General features: G+C 34.2%; 1 protein-coding gene across 2 annotated transcripts in view; it reads left to right on the top strand.

The window, feature by feature from the left end:
- XRCC4 (X-ray repair cross complementing 4) overlaps positions 1-25,175 on the top strand; it is a 276,417-nt gene that overhangs the window by 167,307 nt on the left and 83,935 nt on the right. For both annotated transcript variants that reach the window (XM_032276749.1, XM_032276758.1), the window contains exon 7: positions 7,426-7,573. In XM_032276749.1, the coding sequence (XP_032132640.1) occupies positions 7,426-7,573 (148 nt within the window). The remainder of the gene's footprint in view (positions 1-7,425; positions 7,574-25,175) is intronic.

Here is a 25,175-nt window from a genome sequence, read left to right as displayed (position 1 = left end):
GAGGCTGAGGTGGGTGGATCATGAAGTCAGGAGATCGAGACCATCCTGGCCAACATGGTATAACCCTGTTTCTACTAAAAATACAAAAATTAGCTAGGTATGATGGCGGGTGCCTGTAATCCCAGCTACTCAGGAGGCTGAGGCAAGAGAATTGCTTGAACCCAGGAGGCAGAGGTTGCAATGAGCCAAAATCGCACCACTGCACTCTGTCCTGGGTGACGGAGCGAGACTGTCCCAAAAAAAAAAAAAAAAAATTAAATATTGAAAGGTTTTGTAGGCATAGGACAATAAATACTTAATATAATCAACTTACTATTTTTTTTATGCTGCAGATAGTTCTGGGGTCTGTGGTTTATCCTTAGTGCCCACTCTGCCTCTGACATTGAGAGTATAGGATTTCCAAAGATGACCTCTTGAGTTACCCCAATGTCAGTATTTGTCATTAAGTCTGACTTGTAGCTGTACTGGCTAAGACAGGAGCCTGACGTTTGGGAACGTATATGTACACAGATGCCGATACATACACTCTTAAGTGTTTGGTGCTATGTTAATAATCAGTTTAGTTGGTGATTGCTAATTAATAGATTATACCAGTGACCTGTCTTGTAAGATGGTCATCAGTTATTCAGGTTAGATTGTGAAAACTGAGTAGCAACAGATTTGAAAATGGGCATTTGATAAATGACCTGGAAAAATAATGCTTGCTTGTTTGGTCAGATTAGGAATTTACTGCCTCAAGATAAGAACTGCCTATTGAAGTATGGTGTGATACACCTTATCTCAGCCTCTTTTCTTGATTATCTTTATACTTGTCAGTAAGACATACTACAGAGGCATGAGGTAGCCTGAGGCATTGGTTGGTTTTCTTCTCTTAGGAAAGAAAGAATACATGTTTTGAAGTTTCACATTCAGTTAGGGTTGTATTTTAAGGTTTGGATTTTGTGCTTTTTTCTCTTAATATTTTATATCTTTTGAAATGAGACAATGACTTATTGATTCTAAATATTTTATAAATACTTGTGAAATGAATAAATGAATAAAACAGCCAAAGCAGTCATAGTAGATTGAGTACTCTATATTCCTAACAGATGGTGTTTCTGTAGCAATTGGATTATTTTGAGTTAGGAGAACTACTATTTATCTTACTTCATTTTATGTCTGTAAGAAGATATAGAAGATAGCCTAAATGAATATTAATTTGGCCTTTAGTTAACAACATACTCTTTTAAAAATAATACCTTGATGATATTGGATATTTCTGCTACTTGTTTTATTTAAAAAATGTTACTAAATATGTAAATCGGGTGGCTCACGCCTGTAATCCCAGCACTTTGGGAGGCCGAGGCGGGCGGATCACGAGGTCAAGAGATCAAGACCATCCTGGCCAACATGGTGAAACCCCGTCTCTACTAAAAATACAAAAAATTAGCTGGGCATGGTGGCGTGTGTCTGTAATCCTAGCTACTGAGGCGGTTGAGGCAGGAGAATTCCCTGAACCCAGGAGGCGGAGGCTGCGGTGAGCCGAGATCGCGCCATTGCACTCCAGCCTGGGTAACAAGAGCGAAACTCCGTCTCAAAAAAAAAAAAAAAAGATTATAAATCAATTTTTATTTACTCTATTTTGTCATCTCAGAAATTGTGGTTTATATACATTTTCTCAGCTGAGAAACTTAGAGATTCTGTAATGAACCCAAAGTCAATGCAGAACTGGAGACCCAAACCGGGGCATTCTCACACCACTTTACCCTACATCTCATCTGAAAGTTTATAAATATGTTTTTGATTAAAAAATAAGATGCACATTTGAAAATAAGAGATCCATACCCAGTCTTCATGTTTATCTTGTATGAAACTACTGAGTAATATGTTAGGGTTTAGCAAGAGGCATGGATTCCAGCTATAGGGTGTTTGTAATTTAATTGAAGAAGTAAGAGACAAACATAAAAAGAGAGTAACAATATAAGACTGGATGTATAAGATGAGGGATTCAAACTGTACTGCAGAGACAGGAAAGATTTCTGTGGATTGGGACTACTAATCTAGAATGAGTGAAATGAGTTGGGCTGTGCGAGGAGGCAGGTAGGTGAGCCAGAAAATTGCCCTGCAGCCCTTAGTGTAGCTTACATATGTGGTAGAAGATTTTGGGAGACATGGTTACAAAGGCAGGTGAGGGTCACATTGTAGAAGGATTTGAATGCAGGACTAAGATCTTAGGACTTTATCTTGTAGGCAATGGGAAACCACTCATGGCTGGTTGGTTAGTGTGTCTGGACATGGCATTTGCAAACAGTACGCATTTTTTTTTTATGGTGAAGACACCTGAAGATTAGAGCTTCTTTCATTCTGTAAGCTACATTGCCCCAACCATGAATAACATGCTTCAGGACGTTGGAGTGGAGTGTGTGTGTGTGTGTGTGTGTGTGTGTGTGTGTGTGTGTCTATTTGAGGGGACTGGAGATGGGCATATCTGTGTGGTGGGGGGGTGCGGAAGAGAGGTAGCAATCATTTAAGTAGTATAGATTCTTTCTGTGTGCCAAGCTATATATCATATGAAAAGAAAAAACCTGTAAATATGAGGTAATAATAAGGACCTTATAAAAACAAATTATAAACTTAAAAAAATGATTTATAAAAATGTTGAGATTTAAAGACTTCTTGGTCAGAGGCTGAAGTTTACCAGGTAATTTAACTTACAAGATTCAGTCAAATTCCTGAAATGACAGTGTCATTTCATTTCGACATTGAGAGTACCCAGGGAAGCTAACTCTCCGCCTTACTCACGTCTGAACTACTGTTGCCAAGATCCTGCAGTTCTTCTGTCAGATGAGAAGTGTGGCTTTTTGTGGAGCCACCTTGCACAGTAACAGGGCTTGTGTAAAGATTCCCCATTTTTGAGATGTAGTGAACCTAACAAGAACTTGAAATTCATCCCACTGCTATACGAATCAGTATTCCACCTGTAGTAAGTTAATTGGCAATGTCGTTTTTTCTTTTGTTTTCTTTAAAAAAAAAAAAAAAACTAACTGGAAATGGTGAAAGACCCAGTCTTAACAAAAAAAAAAAAAAAAAAAAAAAAGGAAAAAAAGGAAAAAAGACAGATGGTAACATTAAAAACTGAGAATTCTGGAGGTAGAATCTTAGGAATAAAACCTCCCCAGTCAATATCAAATCTATAGTTTTCTGCCTGAATTTGAAAACTTGGAAACTGACTTGATATAGGTCTCTGCTTTCTTCCTCCTTCCATTTCTTTTCTGCTGTCCATACTTATACTGTCTCATTTCCTGCATCTTTCATAAATGCAGTTACAAGGCCACACTCCCCTTCATTACCCTTTGAACATTTGCCATTCTTTTCCAACTCTATTCAAGTTCTCTGTCATATCTAAAATGAATATATATAACCTAATACACTTAATATAAATTGATGTTTTTTCTTAACAATGAGATGCCAGACTTGAAAGTGAAAACTTGAATTATTGTAATTGAAAATATGTAAGGTAATGAATATTATACACATTTTTGAGCTCCTATCTGTGACCTCCTGTTGATATAGTTCGGATCCTTCTGTTGTATGTGAAATAGCAATTGCTCATTTGGAGACCCACAGTCATTGTTCAAGGAAGCTAATGTCACAATAGAATATATATTTAGCTGCAAGACAAAAGACAATGAAAAGACCAAACATTGTCACAATTGGAGGAAAGAAACAAGATGGGTTGAAATTTGAAAAATGTGGGCCAGGCTTTGGGAAGCTGAGGCGGGCAGATCAGTTGAGCTCAGTAGCTCAAGACCAGCCTGGCCAACATGGTAAAACCTCATCCCTACTAAAAATACAAAAATTAGCCAGGCGTGGTGGCAGGCACAGTGGCAGTCACCTGTAATTCCAACTAGTCAGGCTGAGGTAGGAGAATCAGTTGAACCCGGGAGGTGGGGTTTGCAGTGAGCCGAGATCATGCCATTGCACTCCAGCCTGGGCAACAAAAGCAAAACTCTGTCTCAAAAAAAAAGAAATTTGAAAGATGTTTGAGATGAGCAATTTAATATTTAGGTACCAACTATTGGAGTAGTGGCTTTTTATCCTGGCTCCAGGGTGGAAAGAGAAGGATACAATGGGTTATTTTTGCCTTTTATTAAAGGTTGGATAGATATTAAAACTTCATTTTAAAGAAATATTTGAAGTAAGAGAATGTATTACAATATGGTTTCCTATTACATTTATGTGAAAAACTGAGGGGAACACTGTATCCCATGGTGCAAACATAAACCAAAAAAGGTATTCTATTTAAATTGTAACTAAGCTTATACAGCTAGCCCTTTTTCCTCATGCCAATTTTGTAGAAAGGTTACACTGTAATTATCAAGAGGAATGAATCATAATGTGGTGAACTGGCTGGAAGTACTTTGTCACACACAACTTCAGTTTATTTGTGGTGTAATGACAGTCACCAAGAAATTTGGGGTATGAGAACATTAGATACTTCTGCCACAATTTTGCTTAAAGGCAATTATAATAATAAAATTCTCAGATTAAATTTTGCCATACATACAGTTATTAACTAAGATTTACTTGTAAGTAAACACAAAATAATTCATGAACCTGCCCTAAAAGTTTGAAAAAGTTGCAAGCTCTCTGTCCTTTTAGGTGTCCCAGTCACTACCTCATAGAAATTGTTCACTTTTAGCAAATATAAAGATTCCTGAGCAGGAGTGATGATTCTTCCTGGCTTCAAACAACCACAGTTGTCCAGTGTTCATAGCTGGACATAGAACCATTTGAAAATTTAGCAGAAGATTATTTCTAGGTGTAAATAGGCCTCATGGGATTTTTACATCTTGTCCATAAAATGATTAGCAGTATTTCTAAAATATGTTAGCCAGCCTATATAACTCTAGTACCTTTAATTCACTCCTGAAAACCCACATGCAATATTCATCAAGTTAGTTTATATACTTTGTTTTTATCAGTAGGCACACATTTTTGTCATTCAGTATACTGATTAGTAAAACATCAGTTATTGATTGAAATGTGAATAACAAATGTACCTATGATGACTCCCTTAGTAGTACAGATTTCTGATCTCATCAGCCTGCTCCTGGCTGGTGCATTCTAGCATCCTGATTAGATGCTAGAAACACCTTGGTTATAGTTCACCCTCACTAACATACCTTTAGCCACTTTGTATTTTAAAGTAAGATGCACACATTGTAACACATGATGTAATCATTTGCCACATACAGTATCCTTTTTGGTTGCCAATTTGTAAGACATGATTTGGAGTTTTAAAATGAACAGCAGAACTTTTCACTAATTTTATTTTTTAAAATTTTGCCTTGTATTTTAATTTAAACTTAATTTTCCTAGATATTTTCTGTAACATTAAATATAATCTTTCTCCATTTTGCAAGTCTATCTATAATTGAAATTTTCTCCACCTCTAACACTTTTGCTAGTTTTGTTCATAGACAAGCATATACTTGTACCTTCTTAGTCATCTCTTAAGTTAATAGCACTGGGAAATCTTTCAGCTTGAATGTGTTAAAACAACAACAACAACAAAAAAAACCTTCCTTTTTAATTTACCCTTTTCTCAATACATTTTTAGAGGTTAATAAAAAAATGTCCTAAAACTTAAACAGCTTTGGAAAGCAAAGTATTCTTTGATGGGCTTTCACTTAATATTTGATCAAAGAATAATTTACCCACTATGGAAAAATGTTTTTTAATTGTAATAATGATAAAATATAAGAACAAAGGCTGTGTGATTTGGGAAAGTTATTTAACCTCTCTGAAGCTTTGTTTTCTTTATAAATAAAATGAAGATAGTAATAATAAGTACCTTATAAAGTAATTTTAAGGATTAACAAAGTAATACATGGAAAACCCATAGCAAAGTGTCCAAAACATGAGATCTGGAAATTACAGTTATTAAAAAAAATCAAGAGAGGAATTTCAGTAGAACGTTCAACAGGTCCAAGTTGTCTCAGAGAGATCAAGCAAAGTATGAACTGCACAGAGTGAGAACTCAACATGCAAGCTTTTCTGCCAGAATGTGATATACGTGTACCTGAAAAACCACTTATTCTACAAAGTTGCAGAGTAAGAAAAATGGGCTTAAGGGAGAAAAACTAAGCTTTGGGCAGAATATTCAAAATCAACACAGTTTCTCCCATTCTGTAGCAATCTATCCATTGACAAAGGGCTAATATCCAGAATCTACATAGAACATAAACAAATTTACAAGGAAAAAACAACCCCATCAAAAAGTGGATGAAGGATATGAACAGATACTTTTAAAAGAAGACATTTTTGCAGCCAACAAACGTGAAAAAACACTCATCATCCCTGGTTATTAGAGAAATGCAAATAAAGACCACAATGAGATACCATCTCATGCCAGTTAGAATGGAGATAATTAAAAAGTCAGGAAACTACAAATGCTGGAGAGGATGTGGAGAAATAGGAATGCTTTTGCACTGTTGGTCAGAGTGTAAATTAGTTCAACCATTGTGGAAGACAGTGTGGTGATTCCTCAAGGATCTAGAACCAGAAATAGCATTTGACCCAGCAATCCCATTAATGGGTAGATACCCAAAGGATTTTAAATCATTCTACGGTAAAGAGACATGCACACGTATGTTTATTGTGTCTCTGTTTACAAATAGCAAAGACTTGGAACCAACCCAAATGCCCATCAATGATAGAGTGGATAAAGAAAATGTGGCACATTATAACATGGAATATTATGCAGCCATAAAAAAGGGTGAGTTCATGTCCTTTGCAGGGACATGGATGAAACTGGAAACCATCATTTTCAGCAAACTAACACAGGACCGTAGAACCAGACACCACATGTTCTCACTCATAAGTGGGAATTGAACAATGAGAACACATGGACATAGGGAGGGGAACATCACATAGTGGGGCATGTCAGGAGGTAAGGGGCAAGAGGAGGGATAGCATTAGGAGAAATACTTATTGTAGATGATGGGTTGTTGGGTGCAGCAAACCAATATGGGACATGTATACCTATGTAACAAACCTGCACATACTGCACCTGTATCCCAGAACTTTAATCATATTTTTAAAAAAATCAACACAGTTTTGTCATTGTTGTTATGATTTCTAGTAACAATCCTAATAAAAACACTAGTCCCATTAAGTCTCCAAGAACACTTGCACCCAACATCAAAGACCATTTTGATCAAATTATTCCCTGTGTGAAACATACATAATGTTTTATGTTGGTAGTAAAGTATCATATGCCATCTAACTGACTTGATTCAACAATCCTGTGCAAAGATTTGAAAGAACAGTTTTGCTATATTGTGTCACCTTATGTCAGTGCTAAAACAGCAAGTTAATGCTTTACTTACAAATGATATGCATAATTTTGTTGGGTCACATTCTTATCTCATTTTATTTTAGCTGCTGTAAGTAAAGATGATTCCATTATTTCAAGTCTTGATGTCACTGATATTGCACCAAGTAGAAAAAGGAGACAGCGAATGCAAAAAAATCTTGGGACAGAACCTAAAATGGCTCCTGAGGAACATCAGCTTCAAGGAAAGAAAAAGTAAGTCATTTTATTCTTTGCCAAGAAGTGAGATGACATTTTTTAGAATCTAACTTATGATCTTAAAAATTATATTTTTATTTTGAACTTATTTAAAGTTATTTTTAAGAAAATGCGATGTGGGAATTGTAAAATATTTGAATCAATATAGTGTTTCTGGTATTTGGTTAATTTCTATTAATATTTAAAGGTGAAATGCTGAAAATATAAGAAAAATTTTTTTCTCATAGTTTTTATAGATTAATTAGAAATGGCATGTAGGGCACTAAACATATTAGAATCCAACATGTGTTCAGTAAAGTGTTTCAATCTAATTTATTGCTTAAAAGAGACTCATATAGCTTTCAAATTATCCATTTAATTTGGTTATGCTTGGCATTTTTTCAAGTAAAATGTCTCTTTCTCATCATCTGTTTATTCCTCTCAAATTTTGGCATTGTGTACTTTATTTTCACTGTTTTTCACTCTTTGGTTCTGACTACCCTGCATCAATCTATATTTCAATTTAGTTGTGATGAGTTAAGAAGTTGGAACACTTAATATTTCATTACAGCAAAACAGTGAGCATTTATAAGAATGTTATCAGTTTAATCCAAAATGAATGTGCAAATCATTTGTATCTTTGAGTATGTGTATACATGCTCTGAGTATTTCTTTTCTCTAAAGTTTTTTTAATTCAGTAAATAGTTATTGAATGATGATGCTATGGCAGATGATTTCATAGTCCAGTGATTCTCACAGTGTAGAATGAGGACACCTGGGGTTTTCTCATAACCCTTTGTAGAGGTCCATAAGGTCATCCCTTCTTAAATTCCATACCTGTGTGAGGTTGGATTTTCTTATATCCTTCAATTAAATTAACATGTTACAGCTGATTGAATGCAGAAGCTAGTGAAAATCCAACTGTTTTCAATCAAATCAGCTATCAAAGAGATTTGAAAAGTATTTAAAAAAATGCCCTCACAACATTTTTTTCTGGAAAATATGTTTCATAAAGAATATATTATTCATATTATTACATACTGGATTTGTGTGATTTTTAAATGAATTAATGAATCTGTTTAAATTTTCTCAGGTTTAATTTTCGATATGGCAAATAGTCCACATAAACTAAAATGTGGCTCAACTCTTGAGACTCTCAAAAAATTTTTTAAAGTATAAAGCGTTCCTGAGAGCAAAAGGCTTTAAATTCTATTATAGACAATAACGATGCAAAGAAGCACAATCCATGCCATCAGGAAACTGGCAGCCTAGTGGGAACATGTTTTAGTTTCTAGCATATAAATATAGTATACTGGGATTATTTTGTTTTCATTGTGTTTTTATTCTCTCCACAATTGGCCTGGTCTACATGTACCTAAAAATTCTATCTCTGTACTATTCTGGGTCTCTAATGTCTTTAGAAAATATATGTTAAAACTCATTATGCACCAAATTCTTTCTGGTTTGTGTTTATCATTTGAATTTATTCTTAGCTTCTAACCCCTTGATGGAGCTCATAGAGTTCAAGGCATATTGTGATCTCTTTTATATAGTGAACCAAAAATATTTTCATTTTACAAACATCAAAATAGCTAAACTATTTCTGTGGATTAATATGGGAAAAAATAAAATTACAAGCAGTTTGAATTGTTCCAGAAACTAAGTACTTCATTCAATCAATTAGTAGACAAGTGGGTAATGAGTTGAAATTGAGTCATGTGCCAGGCATAATATTGATCATGCTTAGGATCCCAGAGACTAGAAAATAGACACAGCTCCTGTCCACACTGGAACTTTCAGTCCAATTGTTTTGTCTGATAATGACTTCATGGTATGGGGGAAGAAAGAAATACTGGTTTTATGTTGGAAAGCTGCATCTTAGGTCTTTTCATTCTGTGTGTGAACCAAAGGTAAGGTTTTGAAGTTGCTGACATTTTCGAGTACACCGTGTTGTCTAAGAAGATTTTTGATGTGCATGATAAAGAGATGAAAGAAGTTTAGCTCTGAATCAAGACTAAATATTTTTATTTAGTTTTTTAATAAAGGTAATGTGTTTGTTTCTGCAAACATACATACAATTAATATTATGTTCCTTTTCTTTTCCATGTTTAGATGATCGTGTCAATGTTTATGTTGTATATTTTCACCAATTTGAAAGTTGACAAAGTTGATGTAAACCATATCAGCTTTTTGGAATTGTCTGCTAATTATATCACTAGGCCCTTTAGGCAGACTGCCCCTAAGTAGAAATGAAAAACACCTGTTAGATGTCAGGGAGCATTTTAAAGATTAAGAGAAATTTAGTTTGCCATGTGTCAATCAGATGTTGAGTGGTTGATGTCCTACTGTATAATGCCTCTCTTTTGCTCAAATAAAACAAAATGTTGAATTATGTATTTTGTTCTTATTATTTATACTATAGGATTTTTTTCTATTTTGAATACAAGAGATCAAAATTTTATGGCCCTTAAAAATTGTAAATACTAGTTGTACTTTCCCAATTTTTTTAATAAAAAGAAAGAAGCTTCTATAAAACAAAAGCAGAAGTAAGCCTTAACTCTTAAAAAAAAATCCCCAGAGTAAGACATTCTTGATTACTAATGGCTAGCCCTTATTTTATGTTTTAAAATTAAAACTACTACCTATTTTCCTGCCTTCCTAAAGCATATTTTTTCTTTCTCTGACAACTTGTTATCAAAAACATGTACATCAATTAGGTTCGTATAATTTATCTGTAGACTCCCAAACAAATGCAGATGTGGTTAGTTTGCTATTTATGAGTGAAAAAACATCAGTCCTTACCTCTAAACTTCAGTTTCTTACGCCCTTCAGATTGCATGACCTTCAGTCCTTTCCAGTATTCCCACCGGACATCTTACATGTGATTCCACTATTTAGCTTCTCTGTCACTGCACCTCAACTACAAAGAAACAAAAGTAGGAGAAGGAATGATCATAAGTTCTATGGCTTAATTTTTTTAATTTTTATTTTTTCAGTCTACAAGACTTTGTGCAAGTCATTTTACCTTTCTAAGGTTTAGTTTTGTCATCTATAAATGAAAGGATTACACTAGATAATTAATAATATTCATGTGTTGACAGTGAATAGTTAAATAAATAATAGATTTATGAATAAATAAATAAATCTATTTATTCACCACTGTCAAAACATGAATATTACTTAGCAATAAAGTACTTATGCATTTATTAGCTATTATTGATTAAAATTCATGAAGCAATTAAAAATATGAAACATCCATGAGAAAAGTATTCATTTTTTAAATTTAAGTATTTATATGTATATTGCAATATTACATTTTAAGTACTTTATAAATACCATAGGGTTATTTTGCATTTTGAGAAAAACTATTTATAAAACAAAATCATAATAATCTTTAAATTTAGTTGAACATTTATTGTGATCCTAAGTCATTGGTTTGGTGGCAAGGTATAGGAGGAGAGAGAGATACAAAAATAAATAAAATTTTGATAGTGCTTTATATGTTATCTCTCATTTAAATCTCATGCAAACTCTACAAGATAGGTATTAATTTAGCCTTCTTCCAGATAAAAGCAACCAAGGCTCAGAAAGATATAGTTCTCTCGCTAGAGCAACACAGCCAGTGTTTTATTCCAGAATTTGTGCCTGGTTCGCTTCCTCAACTAGGTTTATAATCTTTTGAGAGATAGAGATATACAAAATTTTGTGCAGAGTGAGGGAGTTACATCAGTCATAAAATTCTAAATTGAAATCTTAGGAACTGTGTTCCAGATTTGTAAGTACACTATTATATGCTGGAGTGGATTTGGGGCATTTATTTGACGTAGGAGGTGTTTTTTAAAAATTTTTTTATTTTTGGAAGCTTTTCTTTTTTTGACTCATTATGCAGAGAGAAACAACTTCAGTTAATACCTAAAATACTCTAAAGTTATTAGCGACTGCAGAACAAATATGAATAGCTGTAAAAGGAATACAGAAAGAAAATAAATATAAATTATTAAATTATCAGAGCTTTATAATGAATTTTCCATGAACCTTGTAAACTTTCAAAGCATCTGGACAAACTATGTAGATCAAATATAACAGAAAATTTGTAAGTGAAGTTGCTTTTACCAGTAAAAATACTAAATAGTAAAACATAAAAAATGTTTTCCCAAGAAAATATGTCTGAAAACTACCATAGAAATATTTAACCACATCCTGTAAAATATTGTTAAGGAATATTTATGTCATATTAAAGATGGAAAAGTGAGCTCAAGCTCTGTATATTTGTTTTTGAGAATAAATATGCCCAAATTTTCAGGAGTTAACTTTAAGTAAAAGAGTAAAATGACATAGTGATGACTCAGGTCTATTTTTTTTCACTGCGATCCTTCCTTAGCTCTTCTCCATAGGGTAAAAAGGCAATAGGTTTTTAGGTTTTTTTCCTCAAAACAGATTTAAAGTAACAGCAAAGCAAAGGTGACCTCTCAGAGAGTTTGGGTTTTAAAACAAATTTAATGAATTGATAGCAACATGAATAGTAAAAACATAAATATTGTTTATACAGGAAAAGTTAGAACATTACTTGGGTTTTATAAATAAATTGTGAAAGCTGTCCTACAGATAATTTCTCAACAGATTGTCAAATGCTGTCATTAGGTGATCTGACATATAAAGTAAAATTTTATCGTTATATGAAAGTCGGATTCTTCAACCACGTAAGAAAAAAGATTAAGAAACTTAGTAAGTTGAAATGCATTGTAATAGTCACAGTTTTATAATTAAATATTCTTATGTGCTGTGGAAGTTCTCTTTTAAAAATGCCACTTCTAATGTCTTAAAACCATTTTGCAACCTGAGATAGATGTAATTCTCTAAATCTCTAAATTTACTCTAAAAATAATGATATCGTCTTAAGTGGAAACTGCAAATATTGACCCTATTCTGTTAAATAATATTATGAACATATTGCACAGAGAAATTAAGTACTCTAGTGAAGGTCACACAGCTAGTGAAACAATTTTTCGGTGGATTAATGAATGACACACTTTTTAGTGTTTCTAAAAGAGAAAAAGACACTGTCTTCACATGCATGAGTTATTTTAAGTTGCCAAATTTAGCCATAAAACCAGTTTATTACTATAGTATAATTATCATCTTACAAATTAAACTGTTTCGCATTAACTAGCCACTACCATTTATAAAGTGCTTTGACTATATGGTGTTCATCTGCAGTTTATTGTGCTAAAGAAAATATCACCTGCTTATAAAACTTACTAAAAGTACATGAAATATACATTCAATAGAAACAACTCTTAGTGTTTTTCAAGAGTTTTTGAAATCCTGGGTCCTTTAAGAATTTGTATGTGAACAAAGATTTTCTACCACACTCATGTTTCTTGTGTTCTTAGCCTTGTTTAACTAGAAAAGACTGAGAATAAATTATTACACAATTTTATTTACTTCTTTTAAGTGATAAACATTCCACAGAAAGTTTTGATTTTATAGTTTATGTCAACACCACAGTGTAATATCTCATTAATTTCATCTAGGAAGCCTGGCTTCATTCATTATTTTCAATTCTAAACCTGTGTGGGATTTCTGACATGTTTGGTGGTCCCTCACAATGTTATTTTCTCTGTAATTCCTATGATAGCCTCTCAGTTGAGTTGGCATTGTAGGCCTACCACATGATTTCACATTGACTAAGGAAATGAACAGTAGACACTTTTTGTTGAGAACCACAGAATTCTGGCTATGACTTCCCCCCCGTTGCTAAGTAAACTAGATACATTCCCTGATATTATATAATTTATTCTGTATGAGAGAAGATAAGCATTAATCATATCATTACATAGATATATAATCATAAACTTTTGAAGGAATTCAGGATTTAGGGAAACACAGCAAAGAGGATATGGCTTGAAGAATCACCATTTGAGCGGTATCTGAAGTTTAAGAGGAGTGAAAGGGCACAATAGGGAGTAGAGAGCAGGGTTCAGGCAGGGGAGGCCTACTGTGAACAGGTGGCCAGGTGGAATGTGTAAGAGTGATGAGAGTGGAGGGAGGAAGGAAGAGAGGGCCTGAGACGAGGCTGAGGGGTACAGGGAGGCCAGACCAAGCGGGTTGTGTGGCCCATGTTGAGAATTCAGCTGTTGCCCATGGACAGGAGAGCATTCCAGTTTCTCACATTGCAGAGAACTTTACTTCTATTTTTCCTACATTTTGAAACTGCTTTTTAATTCTTGTTAAAGGTTATCAAATTATCAGATTGACTAGAAAACACTGAGGCTTTGGTTAGTATTGCATCTTTTTAGATATCAAAATTTAAAATGATCGAATGCTATTGTACTTTTCTTTCTCTCTCTTTTTAACTGTACTTTCAAACTGCTTAATGTTGTCTAATTTTGGACTCTCAATAATAAAACCTTCTTTTTTCTGAAACACAGGAAACTAGAAAATTGAAAACATACTGAAACTTATGTGGAGTGCTCACAGGGATAATTGATTAAATTGGCATCTGTGAGCAGTCCTGAGGTGCAGAATTGTATTGCTATTTTGCCTTTTTTTTGGTAATATAAATCCTTTTATTAAAGGAATATTTTTAGATCCTTGAAGATTTCCCACATTTAATAAGACTCTGAAATCCTTGAATCTGGTATATATTGATAAATATTCATTTAAAAATTTAGTATGTCTAATCCACACAATATGATTATACTAGGGGAACACTCATCCTGTTCTGTAACTAGCATCAACACTAAGAGTTATTATTCAGCATAACCATATGCTGTACATTCCTTGTTATTTACTATCTTGCATCACTTGAAATTGTGATTTGTAGAGTTGTTTTGTGTGTCTTTTTACTTCTGTATATTAAAATGAACCAGCTGACAAAGGCTGGAATTTATGAAATTACTTTCATATTTATATAGTGTATTTTAATATCAGGTAAAATCCTGAGTATAAACAAGAACATTATAAAATTACTTTCTACAAATATATGAAGGTACAATGTGTATCTAAATAAAATAGCGCCATATTAGGCCTTTATTAGGCACCTCGCTTGATATTTTATTGAAGTCATGTTTATATATATATATAGACACACACACATGTGTATATATGTAACATACATATACATACATATGTGTATATGTATGTTACATATATATACATGTATATATATACATCTGTAACAATCATGAAGGAAGAATTTTTCACTTAAATCTTTTGATTTAGGATCTATTATTTCTTTCAGCATTCTATGAAAAATAATACTGTAGTCACTCCTTATCTATAGTTTGTTTTCTATGGTTTCAGTTACCCACAGTCAGCCACTGTCTGAAAATATTAAATAGAAAATTCCAGAAATGAACAATTCATAAGTTTTATTTTTTGTGTCATTCTAAGTAGCATGATGAAATGTCACATTGTCCCATTCTGTCCTGCCAGAAATGTGAGTCATCCTTTTATCCAGTGTATCCACACTTTATATACTACCTACCATTTAGTCACTTAGTAGCCATCTCGGTTTTCAGATTGAAAACACATAGTATGTATAGGGCTTGACAGTATCTGTGGTTTCTGGCATCTGCTGGGGGACTTGAAATGTATCCCCCTAGGATAACAGGGAAGTGCTGTATTATAAGGTCCTGCTCTGTTTGTATCAGTAAATAAAAAATATATTAATAGCATTGTACAGGTATTGATCGACTTACGACCTATGCAGCTTATGACCATTCGACTTTACGACCACAATCACTAGCCACAACTGCTCCACTGTAGATTTTTGGAAACACTACAACATTTTGATGTGTATCAAGAATATCGCTACCGCCTGGGAGGCTGTGATGACAAAGTGCATGAATGGCATCTGGAAAAATTGTGTTAAGCGCTATGTTAATGATTTTGACGGATTTGACAGTGAACATGAACTTGAAACGATTGGGGAAAAATAGTAAAACTCGCTAAAGACCTTTCTTTGGAGTGTGAAATGGAAGATGTCGAAGAGTTGCTAGACAAAGAATCCGGAGAACTTACAAATGAAGAGCTACTCAAACTGGAAGAAGAGAGAGTGGCGGAAGAAGAAAGAAGAGAAGCAGGAAAAGAAGAGCAGGAGCCAGAAAGAAAGTTCACCACTAAGGGATTATCAGACGGTTTATCTTTACTAAATAAACTTCTTATACATTTCGAGGCAATGGACCCAAACATCGAGCGATTTGCAACGATTGAACGGATGGCACATGATGTGTTTCATCCATATCGTGAAATTTACGAAGAAAAAAAGAAACATACAATTCAGACAAAGCTCACCATGTTTATGAAAAAACCAACTCTGGTAACCCCAACTGCTGCCTCAGATGATGACATCAACAATCCGCAGCCAAGCACCAGTGGCCAATAAAATGTTTCGTACATGATTATATATTTTGATATGTTTTGCAATTGAGAAAATGTTTCCTATGGTATTTTTTACACCTGTATTTTGTATTTTTGTATGCACCTGTATTTTGTAATTTTGTATGTTTTGCAAATATTAAACCAGTTGTACTGATAATGCAGTGTTTTACTTAAACCTGACGAATGTAAAAATAAGAAACAAAATGGTGTAGAGATGATACGAAGGGCATAAAATGAACAAAGAAAATTATGATATATAACAATAATGAAAGAAAATTATGATAAAATATGACAAAGATTTTTATAACATCATTTCACAGTACTGTACATATAGCCTACTCAACTTACGACCAAATCGTGTTATGACCGGTCTGTCGGAACCAATCGTGATTGTAAGTCGAGTACTAGCTGTGTTGTGACCTAAAGCCAGTTGTGTCTAGGCAGACTAGCTGGATTATTCTAACAAATTGACTAATTAATTAATTAGTTACTTATTTAACCAAATTGGATCAATTTCCCAGTCTTACTGAAATTCGCAGCCAGGTAATAAAATCAACCAACTAATAGAGTATTTAAATTAAATGATTAAATTAATGCCTTAATGCTTGACACTTCAACAGTTTCAGCCATTTGTTCACTTCACCCCACTCCACCGAGAAATTCTACCTTCTAGGCCGTCTGTTTCTCATTTTTGCAGGCTCTCTCTCTTAAGACCAAAAACCAATTTTAAGATATTGGGATTAGCAACTGGACAAGGGCTTGGTTAACTCTTTCCAGAAACTGATAAATTAAAACTTAGAATCAGGGCTTCAGACCCCAGGAGAGGTGGCCAAGAAGAGAGCCAAATCCAAGTTGCCGCAAAATCAGGATTGTTCTGGCGACCAAGATGAGAAGTCACACACAGAGATATAACATACATACCCATTTACCCAAACTGTGGCCAGGAGAAAAGTGAAATACTTAGGTAGGAGCCATGTGCCTCCAGCTCTGAGATTTAGATGTAGATGGAGGAAAGAAAGTCAGGATGTTTATTGAAATTAGGTAATAATGAGTTCAGAATGTATTCTTTTTTATACCCTTGACAGTCTTTATTCTGTAGAACTATGTAAAAGGTAGGTACCATAGAAAGGGTGCCATATTCAAATAAGCTTGGAAATTACTACATACAATAGTTCCCAGAGTCCCATGTGCCCCAAGCTCCAAACTTGGAAAGTTATATTTTAAAGGCTCTCAGAAACCCCACAGTAAATAATTCATTTGACCTGGTTTAATCTCTCAAATGCCCTTAAGCATGGCATCCACATGCAATCTGCTCCATTCACAAAAAAACACAGTCCAAGGGATAGTGTTTTGCAGGGTACTGAGTTAGCATGCGGACGCTCAAAATTCCTGAATATCAAGGATTTTTAAGATATAAAGACATTTCAACCATAGTCATAGAATGGAGGGCATTAAAATGAATTTTACTAGAAAAAAATTTTGTTTTCCCCCTCCCAATCCTAGTACTTAGGAAACTTCCTGCTTGTCCCACTGATGGCCATGTTGAGAGTAGTAAGGTTATTTTCTAGAGAATTTCAGTAATTAGAAAACATAAGAACACCTCTAAAAGGAGCAGTTTAGCATCATCTCAACTACAGGATAAAACCATTAGAGTAGTTTGGGCCCAAAATACAAATAAATACTTTTAGAATCTTTAGATATTTGTATACAGTCTTTGTTTCTGTAGGCTAGCAAGTAAAAATACATAGATTAACATATTTCGAAGAGAAATCTTAAACATGATTTAGTCTTCTGTGTGATGTATGTCTTCTGAAAACACAAATTTTGAACACATTGTTCAAAAGAAACAGAGAAATTTTAAATTATAACTTCACAGATACTGGATGCTCCTTGAATTGTAGTGAAGGAGTTTTAGCTGTGTGTTCTGTATCAACCTTTAAGTGGCCCCATTAAGTCATTGTGTGGGTGCAATATTTCAGATGAGCAGTGGATGGCAAAACAACACACACACCTTAGAGTGAGTTTTTGATTTAATTAGCCAGGACTACCCAATCTTATCACAGTCCTTGGCTACCAGGAGCAGAAAAAGATGCAGCAAGTGTCAGCCCAGTATTTCCCCACCTCTATGGAGTGCAGTAAAGTATTGCACAGCTGCCACTGATACAGTTTGTATAAGGTATTGTCTTCCTGAACCTGCAAAAGTTCAGTTCTTATTTTGTTACAGCAGATGCCCACAGTATTATTCTTAAGAAATTGCACAATCATCTACTTTTGTTTTGAAAAGTTATTATAAACATTAGAATTTTCATGGCTTCCAAACCAAAGTTAGTATATCTGTTAAAGCTTTTCAGGGTCCTAAAGAGCTCATTTCCCACAGTAATCCAGTTGCAGTCACATAGTTTATGTGACCATATTCACTCTTAATGAGTTTCTTCTTTTTAATGGAGTTTTGAAGAAAGTTATTTGTTTCCTTTCTGATATCTTCTTTCTATGTTTTTTATTAATGTTATAAATTATAAAAGTTAAAACTTAGTGAGGGAGTAAGGGTCTGATATTAATTTATTTATTTTTTAATAAAATGAACTTTGCTTTATTTGTTTCCCAATTATAAAAGCAGTACATACTCATTCCAGAAAAATCAGAAAACACATAGAAACAAAAGAATGAGCACCTGGGAAACTCATAATCCCACCCATCTGGAGATGACCACCTTTAAGAGCATGGTACTGTGTGCCTTTACAGATCCCCCTCTCTTCTATACTTCATTTACAAAACTAGGCTCACACCAGTTATGCTATAACTTGCAACTTTTTGTTCCTTCCATTTAGCAATCAACACGGTGTACTGTGGGAGGAAAATAAATCTTTGGAAGACTATGTTTTCAAAGCAGTTGATTAATTTGAGATATAGACTAGCTTATATATAGGCAGAGTTATATATGGAATTTCACATATATGCATGTATGTTTTGCCAGAATTTCTCCAGGAAGGTTATAACAATTGTACCCTCACAACAGTGTTTGCCTTTTGGGTTTTGCGGTTGTTTACCAATTCATTTTAGAAATATATATATATATATATATATAGAGAGAGAGAGAGAGAGAGAGAGAGAGAGAGAGAGATGAAATTGCATGCGCCAACTTAAAATGTGGTAGTTGACCATGGGATCATCAAAATACATTCATTTTGAAAAGATGATCCCATCTTTTCAAAATGAATGTATTTTCATGTCTTTAAAACCTGCTAGCGATGTCTTTCTTTTTTAAAGTTTAAGTCTCAAAGTATTTGAAAATTGTGTGTTTTAAATTTAGATGGAAAATACAAACATCAGATTCAAATATCTAATTTTTGCAGATTTTTGTTACCTGAACTTTAAATTTTTAAATGTCAAATTAAGTACATGAAATGAATGTTCAATTGCTATATATTTACTCTGGTCATCATGAGTAAACCTCACTTTTTACACAACTTTAATTTTATCATAATGTTTATCTTAGTTGCAAAAGTAAACACAGTGGTGGTTTTAAAACGATAGGTTTTTATTAGCTTCACTCTGTGTTTACCTAACTGTTCAGGCTGCGGCTCTCACTTTCCTTGCTGCATATTTTGATTAATGGCCCCTTGGCCTTGTTCCAGAGTATACTGATTATGGTCAGTTCACTTCAAAGATGATTTATTAATTGTGTTTGTTACCCAAAATAATTAAATAAAGAGTGATCATATGCGCTATTATAGATTTGCCAATAAAATCAACAGCTAAACTTTAAGATAATGTTTGCCTGAATAGATTTTTTTAAGTATACAGAAAGGACAAAAAAATTTTTTTTTAATGTATTCTGTATTAAGTACAGATTTATGGCCTTTTAAAGCATGATTATTAAATGTATCATAGGCTTGGTCTTGTAAGTGCATGAATTTTAAGTTCTACTTTAACATAATTTCAAGATAATATGTTTCATTGGAGCTTACATAGGTGTTTTTAAAAAATATTTCCTTGTTTATAACCCACCCTGGGAACAACCCTTACTACAATTCCCCCAGACTATTACGTACATTTAAATTTTAGATTACTGACAGACTCAGATGTCTGTTTAAAAAGAAATGTTTATAGTAGGTCTTTACAATCTTTCTGAGTTTTAAGTAAAGGGGGTTTATTATATGTTTCATATACATTATATTCCTGCCAGTTGAAAGACTTTAATACATAAAATATCTCTAAATTTGGCTTGATAATAGTTATTGTTTCAGGCATTTTAAGCACTCTGCCAACATAGAATAATGTGTAAATATTCATTATATGTGGCCAGCAAAGTTATTAATCAAAAGCAATGGCTCCCTGCTCATAATTTATGGTTCAGTATTAAAGGAAAAATAGGAGGTATATATTTTTTCATATACTGTATTCAAAATTTTCACTTTAACAGTGATATTCTATAACTTAAATCATCTAGTATGATATGTAACTCAGTGTAAAGTAGGTATTTGGTCTGTAGTAAAACATTATGAAATAAAATAAAATGTTTTATCACACTGGAACTATAGACGGTTTCATGTCTGAAAGTATAAACTAGTTATGCCAAATAAGAAGATATGAACCCTAAAAGTAACAGATGTCAGCAAATGGAACAAAGAAATCAGATACGAGAGTAAAAAATAAACCTAAGAAATTAAAACTATAATAATGATCCATTAGTATTATTCAAGGATTTTGTTTGTTTTTGGAAAATTGTTGCTAAAGGACAAGAGCACAAACATGCTTTGTTTAAACACCATTATTAAAAAATACTTTCAGTAAAATTTTAAGACATAATTTTTTTTTTCTTTTTTGAGACAGAGTCTCACTCTGTTACCCAAACTGGAGTGCAGTGGCATGATCTCGGCTCACTGCCATCTCTGCCTTCTAGGTTCAAGCAATTCTTCTGCCTCAGCCTCCAGAGTAGCTGGGACTACAGGCATACGCCACCATGTCCGGCTAATTTTTGTGTTTTTAGTAGAGACAGGGTTTCGCCATATTGGCCAGGCTGGTCTTGAACTTCTGACCTTTTGATCTGCTTGCCTCCGCCTCCCAGATTGATGGGATTACAGGCATGAGCCACTGTGCCTGGCCATAATATTTTATTTAATTGAAAATCTTGTACAATAACCTTGTTTCTAAACAATTTCTAAAATTTATTTCTTTAGCTCAAATATGTATATGTTACTTTGTAAAATGTTATTTTCGTAATAAATGAAGATAAATTATCAGTGTATTGGGAAAGCAATGTTATCATTTCCACCGTTATTGAATGTTTACTCCTGTATACATCACTTCTAGAAATACAGGATAAGAGGTTGGTACAGGCTCTGTCTTTGTCTTTGTACAGTATATGAATAAAACAGTGAAGGAGCAGTAATGAATAGCACACATATGTTGTTTGCTTTTGGTCCACATTACATTTTCTGACATACTATCTTTAATATGTATATGGCTAACTATAATACGTCTAGATTGTGCCAAATTCCACAGTAGGTATGAAAGCTATGAAATTTCCGAGGAAAGAGAGTTGATAATCCTTTTGGAGGCATATGGAATAAGGACATAGGATAAAATCAGAGAAGACTGACCAGAAGGAAGTGTTGTTTGGGTCTGGCTTTGAAGGTGAATGTTGTTTCTAAAGGCATAAACACCTGAGAAGGTGTTATTTGAGTTTGGCTTTGAAGATGAATGTTATTTCTAAAGGCATAAACTGAAAGAATGAGAGTGCTAATTGAACCCAATCCACAGCGTCCCCTTATTTATTTTAGTAACAGAACTCCTTTCCACCACCTGCTCTATCCACAAGAGGCTACAATTCCCAGCCTCACTAGCAGTGATGGGTGGCCATGTGACAAAGCCATTGCTAATGAGACTGAGATATAAATTGAAATGATATGTGCAATTTGGGGATGTTGCCTATAAAATGATTGAGCATACATTCCCATGTCTTTTTCTTCCCTCTCAGCCATCTTCCACTTAACATTTAAGGAAACCATGGTAGGAGATAGCTAAGCAAGATAGGAGGAATCATGGTCCCTTGGACAGTCTCAGGGAGCAGGGCAGCATACCCACCTTGGACCATCCAGCTACCTCTGGACTGTTGTGTGAGAGAAAAATAAATGTCTAGCTTGATTGAAGCCATAGTGGTGGTTTGTTTTTGTTTTGTTTCGTTTTTTGTTTTCTTTGTTAGAGAAACCTGGGATAACCCCTTACTCAAAGGAAGGGCTATCCTGTCAGGGGAACAGATTGTATAAAACATATGCATGGAGAAGGAGTCTGAAAGATTGAGGACCAATGCCTATATCATTGTGGTGCTTAGAAATAGGAATAAAGCTAGCAAGGTGGGCAGAACATAGAGCACAAAGAGACTTAGATGCTCAACTCGTTTATTTGAACTTCTATTATGAATGCTCCAAGGAACTGTTAAAAGGTTTTGAGCCAAAGAATGGCAAAATGAACAGTGTTTTACAAAAATTTTCCTGGAAACCATATATTGGATGGAAGGAATGTTTACAGATTGGCAGTGAAGATAGGAAGATAGTCTAGTAGTAATCCAGGAAGAGTTAATTGAAGAATAGTGACTAAGTGTGAATGTGATTGGAAGGAACAGCAGGGATGAAATGAGAAACATTTAAGGTTGCTATCCTTTTACTACTAGAGATCTGGGAAGTCTCATTAGTTATCGAAACCTATTTGGTAAATCTGGTCTTTACCAAAATAAATCATCTGTCTTTAGAAATCAATTTACCTACCACAAAACGTGGATAAACAACATAAGTCATGGAAACTGACTTCTCAAAAGACTGGAAAAGCTCCCTTTTCCATGCTGCTATATTTATATGCTCAAATATATAGATTGTAATGCATTAATATTGTGTCATTTTATGTAGTTTCATTTATTTCATTTTTGAACTTAATTACACCTATAAGTAATTTATCAGCAAGCTTTCATCAAATTGTGCTGTAAGAAGGGTTACTCAGGAAGCTGTATTGCAGCCCGTGAAAACCTTCCTTGTTATACAGCTTCTTGTTTGTTCCAACCACAGGAAATATTTTCTCTGGACATGTGTTTTGATTGTGATCTGAAGTCATGGGGTTTCTCTTACTTGGGGATATATGATATTCTCTTTATGGAATACGAAGAAAATCAACTTTTTCACTGACACATTCTGTTATGGATATAGTGCTGATTTTAGAGTATTTTTCCCTAGGACAATGAAATATGATGTTCTAGAAATTTCCCAACTTTAAAGAATAAGATGTGAATTGAACAAATCAATTTAGCAAACTAATGAAGTAATAAGGTATTAATATAAAACCAAATGTACCTATATATCCCTATTTCAGGGAAATCATGAAAATGATAATTTTCTATTTATTAAGGTTTATTTTGGGCTAAGCAATAAATGGCACCATACAAAACGAAGCTGTTGGAGAACGTTTTATCTGTTCTCAACTGCTATGTGGGCAAATAAGGCAGATGCAAGTCTCAGTGTTCTCACTAAATAATAAGATGGTCTTTCAGGTCTCAAGTATATTTTTGGAGTCTTCCATTTTAGCGTTCAGGAACATACACCAATAACTTCCAGAAGAGGAAAACAAACCCATCATAGGGATGAAAACTTGGGATTACAGATTATCCTTAGATAATGGTTTTAGGCCTTTGCCTTTTATCTCCACCTTGATGTAGTAATGATGTACCTACTAGGTGCTAAGCACTGTGTCCTATTCTGGGACTACAGTGCCAAATAAAAGAGAACAGGTCTTTCCCTCAAGGAAGATATGATGTAATTTCATAATTACAGTGCAATGTGATAATGAGGACACATGGTGTAATAGTTCCAAGTACATCTAGAATACCCAATTAAAACGAATACTAGAGGGAGGCACAAATAACAAAGAAAAATTTTGTTACTTTTTTTCATTAACCAAAGATGGGTGACAGATAAGTAACTCTACGTGGGAAAATACATTACATTTGACAGAATTCAAAATATAACCTCTGAAATTGGGAATTCAGTAAAAATAGACAGTTACAAAAAAGAAAATATTATACACTAGCATAAAACCTAACACATAATAGATATTCAATAATCACCAAGTAAATGAAGTAATAAATGGACCTTTTCTATAAGACAAGAAAGAAAATATTAAGTAGATCTCACCCAGCAGAATCTTCCCCTTTTTAGAAGATGGTATTACATCTGTATCAGAGGCCCCCAACCTTTTGGCAACAGGGACCAGTTTTGTGGAAGACAGTTTTTCCATGGACCTGGGGTAGTTGGGGGGATGGTTTTGGGATGATTCAAGCACATTATATTTATTGTGCACTTTATTTCTTTATCATATTGTAACATATAATGAAATAATTATACAACTCACCATAATGTAGAATCAGTGGGAGCCCTGAGCTTATTTTCTTCTAAGTAGATGGTCCCATTCAGGGGTGATGGGAGACAGTGACAGATAATCAGGCATTAGATTCTCATAAGGAGCACACAACCTAGATCCCTCACATGCACAGTTCACAATAGGGTTTTTTCTCCCCTGTGAGAATCTAATGCCGCCACTGCTCTGATAGGAGGCAGAGTTCAGGTGGTAACGTGAGTGATGGGAAGCGGCTGTAAATACAGATGAAACTTACTTACTCACCCACTACTCACCTGCTGCTGTATAGCTGAGTTCCTAATAGGCCATGAACTGATACCATATGATACCAGTTCATGGCCCAGAGGTTGGGGACCACTGGTCTATACAGTAACTAAAGCCTGAAATTTAAGAGTTATCTTTAGCTTCTTTTCTCCTACCCCTAGCTCTGCTCCATTTGTCAGTTTCATACTTTATACTTCTAAAATATCTTAGAATTTAATGTTTTCTACTTCTGCTGCCACTAATCTAGTCTAAGCCGTGATCCTTTTGCATGCATGACTGCAACCTACTCCCTTGTTTTCCCCATTTCCACTTCTCTGACCCCAAAACTGTTGTCCACACAGTGAACTTCTGAAAACACAAACTGGATTATATCTTTATACTTCTCCCTATGTCTCCAGACTTTCCATCACGTTCCTGGAGTATTCCAGTGCCTTCTTCCCATTGTACTTAGCCTAAACTCATTACCATAGGTTATGTGCTCTGAATGACCTTGCCCCTGCATCATCCTGAAACAAATTGTGTGATTATATATATATATATATATATATATATATATATATATATATAT

The sequence above is a fragment of the Sapajus apella genome, unplaced genomic scaffold (assembly GCF_009761245.1).
Source record: "Sapajus apella isolate SASKATOON/1434 unplaced genomic scaffold, GSC_monkey_1.0 scaffold1, whole genome shotgun sequence".
In the NCBI taxonomy this organism is placed as follows: Eukaryota; Metazoa; Chordata; class Mammalia; order Primates; family Cebidae; genus Sapajus; species Sapajus apella.
This window is presented reverse-complemented; position numbering and strand designations above follow the sequence as displayed.